The sequence below is a fragment of the Larimichthys crocea genome, chromosome XII (genome assembly GCF_000972845.2).
Source record: "Larimichthys crocea isolate SSNF chromosome XII, L_crocea_2.0, whole genome shotgun sequence".
NCBI lineage: Eukaryota > Metazoa > Chordata > Actinopteri > Sciaenidae > Larimichthys > Larimichthys crocea.
This window is the reverse complement of record NC_040022.1, coordinates 5,053,861-5,061,803: the sequence shown is the minus strand read 5'-3', so window position 1 is coordinate 5,061,803 and position 7,943 is coordinate 5,053,861. Positions and strand designations below refer to the sequence as shown.

Below are 7,943 nucleotides of genomic sequence, written 5' to 3'. Positions count from 1 at the left end.
TAGAGACCAAAACTGTTTTTTGTACCAGGCTGTAAACATGTTCAGGTCGCTGTGAAGTTGGACATTTTAACATGGGAACATATGGAGACTGACTTGTCCTGTAGCCAGCCTCTAGTGGCCGTTCAAGGAAGTGCTTTTTTTTTTTTTTAAGCACTTCAGCGTTGGCTTCACAGCCACAGGTGTTGCCGCACGTGTGACTGGCCCTTTAAACACGCTCGTATATCTCCGGTAAACTTCGTCTGCGGCCGCTGCAGCCCAGCAGCCGCACAGTACCAGCCCACACTTCTTACTACGGGTATAGACAGCGAAGGAGAAGAAGAAGAAGAAGGAGAAGAGGGGAAGACAGGTGGCGGTTCTCGTCCTCAAAACAGTCTGTGAAGTCTCCCTGCGGACAGCGGCAATGCAGGCCATCAAATGCGTGGTCGTGGGTGACGGGTGAGGATTTATTCGGTGTTTGTACGAGTGCAAATGTGCAGTCTCTGTGTGTCAGTTTGCAGCAGAGAGGGCAATTGTTGCAGGAGGGGCTCGGCTGGAGGTGGAGGTGGTGGGAATGAGTCGACATCCACTGAAAACACCGGGGGCTGTAAAATGTGTCAGACATGAAATGAAATGATGATTATGAAATGAGGTGCAGGTGGGCACAACAATAAGCAGCACTTTATGTTTCTCATTTGACTGATTTTATTATTATTATTTTTTACTTATTCAAGCTGTAGCCTATTGATCATCTGTGTAGTGTGTGTGTGTGTGTGTGTGTGTGTGTGTGTGCACAGATAGAGGTGAGGCTGCTGTCTCCATCTCTAATGATGTAATGTTGTCACACCTACACACCAGTCTCTCTGCTATGCTTCACCAGATAAACACACTCCCAGCTGGAGGGACCGCTGCATCGCAATATCTGTCTTTGCCATAAGCATCCTTCCAGAAACAGCTGTGGTTTTTAAAGTGGGGTTAAACATCTGGAGGGTGGTGAAGAAGAAGTGAAGCGACAACAAAATATCCTTAAAATATCAAAATACTTTTCAGGCAGAGTGTCAGCTCGAGCTGACTGCGACAGCTTTATATACTGTTGTGAAGTTTAATATATAACATTTAATATTTTATAAACTGACTCCATTTCATGTACAGTTTTGTATGGAAGTTTTAATCTGCAAAGTGCTGTCAGATTAATATAGTACATGTTTCTCAGTGACATGAAGTGGAGTTAAAGTTTGAAGTAGCTTCACAATAAAATACTAGAATACAATATATATATATATACTCAAATATATATATATTTATAAAATCATTGCTACTAAAAAAGAAAAACAACTTAACAAATCTGAGTGACCATCATTATATAGACTCCGTAATTAGAAAGAGGAAGACGAGAGATGCATTTGTTTTACCTATCGTCCACGTTTGTGTAAGTTTGTGGACTAATCTCTGAAACTAGCTGAGCCTGTGCTACAAATATTTTAAATTTACACTCTAAAAATTTGTATGAAAAACAATGTCCTCACAATTATTCTGCTGTTGCAAACCATTAGAAATTAGCACGACATTATATAAAATGTAAAAAAAAATGTGAAGAATGGGAATATATAAAGCTCTATGTGTCTTTGTTAGTTTGTAAATGTTCTGCTACAGTCAAGCTAATTATTTGCATTACTCAAAGGATTCTATTAACTTGGTTTTGTTTTATCTGTATTTATTTCTTTATGTCCTGTTCTATTTCCTGTTTTCTTTTGCTTGCTGTCCTTCTGTGTGCCTACACTGTTGTGTCATCATTGTCGTGTGTATTACCAGCCTATATTCAGTAAATTAAAAAAACAACAAACCTCCAAGTACAATTAAATACAAATTGTACTCACTTACTTTAAAAAAACTGAATGACACTGCAGATCACATAACATACGCCAATATTTTAAACCCTATATTAATAAATAAATGTTGTCCTGCAGTGTAGAATGTTTATCTTTTGTTCAAGTCATTACTCTGCAGTGACTTGAATGTCGTGTCTGCCTTACTGGAAATACGACTGTAATGGCAGATTACCTCAAATATACTGTCAACCTCTACTGACCACCGGTTCTCCTCCTCCATGCATTGTGTAATGAGAACAAATACATTCAGAAAAATGCACAGTGTAAACAAATTATATCCTCCAGAGGTCCCATCTTTTTTGGGGCAGGGAAGCGCAGGTGGTGTCTACATACTGTATGAGCAGTGGAAGTAATGTGGAGTAGGCTGTTCTCAGAGCAGATATTCTGAGCTCTCAAACACAGGTTTTTGACACAATTTCTGCTCTGACAAGTCAAACGGCCAGCTGCGAAAAGGAGAATTCAGATTTATTTGGGAACGATAAAGGAGCACAGGTGCTCTGATGGCGGCTGGCTGTCAACATTCAGTCAAAATGACAAAAATGTATTAACCCTCAATAAAGCAATTAATTACAACCTATAAACTTATTATAACACAAGCCTTATTAGAGAGTGGAACTGTCCTGTTTGGCCCCAAATATCACATTATCACAACCCTAGACAGAGTTAGTACTGACAAAGACAAAGTGAAGTTTTCTTCTTAACAATGATGAAGTTTTCTTTCTCATTATCTTTGAAATGTCATTTTCATGATATTTTAATCTTCACGTGAAGCATTCTGAATTTCCTTTGTGTTCTACAGAGATAAACATGTCTCGCCTTGTCTGCATATCCCAAATTTTAGCCCATCATTATCAACCGAGTGCACGCTTCCTGTTCTCTGGCACAATCTAACTTAACCCCCCCCCCCCCCCCCCCGTGTGTGTGTGTGTGTGTGTGTAGGAAGCTCGATATAGTGAGTGAACTAAAACAACAGAACTTCATACAAATAATGGAAAACAAGTCAACAAAATGGATCATGGTCCCTCACTGGCTTCCCACCCACTGTGTTTAATGGAACACTCTACTATGTTAATACAACACCTGCACGTCCCATAATGTCATTTATTATTTCACGTACTATTACTTTATTGGGTCAGTTATTTATTCAACTTTACAAAATCGACTGATGACCGTCGCAGTGTGTGTAATTCACTTGTAGTGATTATGTATGTATTTCTGTGTGTTATTATTCTCTGTTCCCTCCAGTGCGGTGGGTAAGACATGTCTGCTCATCAGCTATACCACGAACGCCTTCCCCGGAGAGTACATCCCCACTGTGTGAGTACAGTAATAAACTACAATAATGGCTGATACCGAATGCAATGTGAACTGCATTGCTTTACAAGAAAGTAAGTGAATGTACATACAGTACAGGGTTACAATGTTCTGTGTCTCTCTAAGCTTTGACAACTACTCAGCAAATGTGATGGTGGATGGGAAACCAGTCAACCTGGGCCTCTGGGATACAGCAGGGCAGGAGGACTATGATAGGCTGCGCCCCCTGTCATACCCTCAGACGGTAATGCATATAAATGCGCACACACACACACACATCTAATAGATCTTTGCTTCCTTTAATGATTTATTGTTTTATTTCACTTTACTCCTGGGTTTGATGACAGTCAATGGTAAATAGTTTCTGTTAGGCATTCCCTCATTTTGTTTATTCTGCTGTGATGTTTACATGTACAGAAGCTGGAGACATTTATTTTTTAAATCTCTGTTGACATGTTGAAATATCAGCTTTAATTTAATTCAGACGTAGCTGCTAACCCGAATAACGTCCAAAACGTACTTCCACAATAACGTACTTGTTATTGTTCTGTTTGAGTATGTGAATGTCCGTCCTCTCTCTGTGCAGGATGTGTTCCTGATATGCTTCTCTCTGGTGAGCCCGGCCTCTTTTGAGAATGTCCGAGCCAAGGTGTGTTTACATGAATCATTTCACTAATAATCAGAATAAAAATGCCTCACGAGACCACCTCAACTGAAAGAAACTGACCCAATCAGAAGATATTTTCAGGCTGAGCAACTTCAAAAAAATATTAGCACTTAATAACCAAGTAAATGCTTAATCCAATCATTTCTCTGTGATACAGATTATTACATTCTTTACGCACACGTTCCACTCACATAGCTAAAGATTATGAATTGCGCTTTTACTTATGAGGGATACAAAATAATAACAAAGAGGCTCTGTAGTCTGTACCCATTAATTAAATCAATTAAAGAGCCACTGTCCATGTTTTCTCCCTTCTACAATAAAAGCTTACTCAGTTCACACACATCTTATCGGATTTTTAGAATCCATGTGAACAGTTAAATTGGAATCTCTAATCAAGAAATCCATGTAAAAATCTAGTCTGCTGTAATTACACACTTCACAGACACTGACAGACACATTTTGGTATGTTTAACTGTTGATGACTGCATAGTGTCCATAGTTTCTGATTGACTACTGTCTCACTGCAGTGGTATCCAGAGGTTCGTCATCACTGCCCGAACACACCCATCATCCTGGTGGGCACCAAACTGGACCTGCGGGACGACAAGGATGCCATCGAACGGCTGAGAGACAAAAAGCTTTCTCCCATTACCTACCCTCAGGGCCTGGCCATGGCCAGGGAGATCGGTAGGTACAGATGGTGTGTGTGTATGTGTAACTACACAATCTGCGTATTCGTCTGCACTTGCATTCTTGTGGACATCATCAGTCACCTTCCATATCCAGCTAAGTCCAGTTCAGCCTAATCGACTGATAGTGTTCTTGGACAGTTTAGGATTTTCATTTTATTATATGATGTAATTCATTTTGGAAGATTAATTTCAGTCCCAACTGAGAATGCCAAGAGTGCGCAAAGCTACTTCTGAAATATAATCTAAAATATAAAACATATTTTGCTGTCTTCAGTGAATTCAATGAAAATTGATATTATGCACATATATTGCATTAAAACCTGAGGCAGGTGAGTGCACAAGGGTTAAATTTTAATATGTTGTGTAGCTGCAGGTTCAGACCATACATGCTACATGCTACTACAAGAACGACTGTTTTGAACAGGTCCTCGGCTGTTTCTCTGGCAGGTGCCGTCAAGTACCTGGAGTGTTCTGCACTGACGCAGCGAGGGCTGAAGACGGTGTTTGACGAAGCCATCCGTGCTGTCCTTTGCCCCCCGCCTGTCAAAAAAGGAGGAAACAGGTGCTCCATGTTCTGAAGGGGGAGGAGATGCAAGATGAAGCCACCAGGGCGTGATTGCTCTGGTCAGTCACATATTACAGATAGAGCATTACCAGGTGGGAACACCTTAGAAATAAAACAGCTCTGAACTGTTTGCACAAAAGGAGCTGATCTCAAAGTTACTGCAAGGAATTTTTATTTTGTGTTAATTCTAGGTGCCCTTCAGGACAAAGCACTGGCAAACAGATACATTACATAAACGAAGATGAGGTTCAGGATTGGTTGTTGACCCTGCTCCAGTATCACAAATAAAAATATAACAGCAAAAATAACATTCTCTAAAGAAAAATCTGCAAAACTTTGCTTTTGCCAAACTTTTGCCAGACTCTTCTGGTATGCATGCCGTAAATAGTCAAAGGTCACATTCGTAGAGGCATCAGTATTAAAGTGAAAACTCCTTGTAGTAACCTTAACTGGCCAAAAGAGTGAGCTGAGGAGTTCAGATGGTGGGTCAAAGATTGTGTTTTTAAGCCTGCTTCTTTGGTGCAAAGATGATTTGTGTGTGATGTATGCCTTAAAACAATGACATACACATGTCTCTTAGATACAAAGAGAGAGAATTAATAAAATAAAAAAGTCTCTTTCTCATCCCAAAATGATGTGAAAGAGACTTTTTTCATTTTCAGGTGGATATGCAAAAATATTTTGCACTCTCCTGTTCAACCTTGAAACTTGCATACGTCGTAGAAAAAAACAGACCAAATGTATATTCCATTTTGCACACCTAATATTAATATTTTCTTCCTGCAAGCAAAGTTTGTGGATTTTGTGGAGATGACTTATTTTTTGTGTTGTTCTTATCTTTCTTTTATTTATTTACCTGCACAGTTAATAAACGCTTGTGATTAGCACGCTGTTAGTTAAGCACTGTCGAAGAGCGGATATTAAACTAGCAGCTGGAGAGAAGACCCCCTGTATCTTTTACTTAAAATAATCATTTGGTATTGGCTATTAATTATAAAAACTGTAAAATACACTAGACCTGGTCAATGGCTTCCAGGTAATATTGCCTTTTCTGATTCCTGTAGAATCAGGCACATGACATGATGTGTAGTCTGAATCACAGTTCTCTCAAGCTCCACATATAAAAAAAACCTGTGATCGTAAAAGAGCCATGTATGTTTGCATTGTACCACTGGACAGGTGGTGTTAAACAGAGGATGGCATGAATGAGAACTGGATTTGTGTCTCGTCAATATTTTGATTTGATAGGAACCTTGAATAACTGAGCACAATTGAAAAAATTGCTTGTTCATAACTTTATTTAAATAATAAGTCAGTGTGTTATTTTTTAGTTGACTATTTTTCAGCAAGTCCCACGAATAAAAAAGACTTTCAGTCTCAGTAATTCCCTAACTTTTTTATGACTTTAATGATCCCACACTGGGAAAAATGTCAGAGCAGCTCATATACACAAGCTGGATATGAAATGAATAATAAATTAGAAATGAATAGAAAAAAGTCATGAAGTCATGCTGATGTTAAAGAGTCTGACAGCTGCTGGAATGAAGGACCTGTGATAGTGCTCCTTTTTACATGGTGGGAGTAGTAGCTCTATGACAGAGATACATGAGGCACACAATATTTGATAGTAGGATCAGTAAATAGTTGATTCTGTTCTTTTCATGGGATTTATTGACAAAAATATCACAAATATCAGCAGCCTTATCCGAAAACCAGCTTGTTTTTCTTGTTTGAAGTTATGTCATGAGAACAGAAACAGGGCTAAGTGTTCCTGGATAACTGGCTCCAGTAACTTTGAAAAAGAAATGTATACCAATGTATCAGCATGGAAAGCACCATCTCTCAGTGTATATGCTAAAGTGCATGGCCATCACTCATCCAGTTTATGCTAAAGTTATCAGTTGTTTGTTGATGTTGATGTGATGTCCTACTGGTCAGAATAAGTGTTTATTATCAAAGATAGATTTCCAGAATGCCTCTGTATCTTCAAGGATACTGATTTGTACATAACACTCACAGAAAACACACTCATTTTACACACGGTGTAGAACATGCTTGTCACTTCTTGAGAGAAAAATATGAATAATGTGCCATTGGTGAAGTGTTTTTTTTTTTGTTGTTGTGTGGAACCATCATGATAAATATGAAAAAACAGGACCCAGACAAGACCCCCTTTAAAGGTTCCCTACAGGGCACCCATATGCAGTTATAAAACGAATGACTGTGTGGTTGTTTTAATGATTTTGAGTGTCATTTTATGTGAATATGTTTGAGTGAATGAGAGCGAGGCCTTGAAAAAACGGCAGCCTTGGATTTTGTATTTTATTGGTAATTATTTTGGATTCTCTATTTTCTTAAAATATTTCAATCAGTAACAACAAAGATGCATTTAACACCAAAAAGGGGATGATTTGTTTTGAGTGCCTGTTAAAAATGTTGCCAAAAACTCTCTCAGTGTACAATGCATTAAATGTTTGAATGGAGTCAAGGAAATTGCCTACTCCTGTGCCTGTGTGTGTTTTTTTTCTGCAACTTTAATGGGGGCACTGTTGCATCACAGAAAGTAAGATAATTTATATAAAGTAGTAGTATAGTGTTTTAAAAAAAAAAGATTTTAAGAAAAAAACAGTATTTTGAGAATAAGTTGAAAAGAAATAGAAAAAGTTAAGAAAATATTTAAATGTATTTTAAAGAATGTTACGCTAAGTACAGAGACCCTAAGCAGTCATGTATTCATATTAGTTATAATAATTTGGGATAACGAAACTTTGTCCAGTGTTTGCTGTTACCATGGCACTGTGTATTTGGCTGTCACTCATACACCGATGGCACAGCCT

The 7,943-nt window shown here is 38.5% G+C and overlaps 1 protein-coding gene across 1 annotated transcript; it reads left to right on the top strand.

Annotated features, from left to right (window-relative positions):
• Window positions 1–257: 257 nt before the first annotated feature.
• rac3a (Rac family small GTPase 3a) lies at window positions 258–7,606 on the top strand. Its single transcript, XM_010741190.3, has 6 exons — window positions 258–435; window positions 3,111–3,182; window positions 3,306–3,423; window positions 3,766–3,828; window positions 4,377–4,536; window positions 4,989–7,606. The coding sequence occupies exons 1-6, from the start codon at window positions 401–403 to the stop codon at window positions 5,117–5,119; spliced, it is 579 nt and encodes a 192-aa protein (XP_010739492.1). The 5' UTR covers window positions 258–400; the 3' UTR covers window positions 5,120–7,606.
• Window positions 7,607–7,943: the final 337 nt, after the last annotated feature.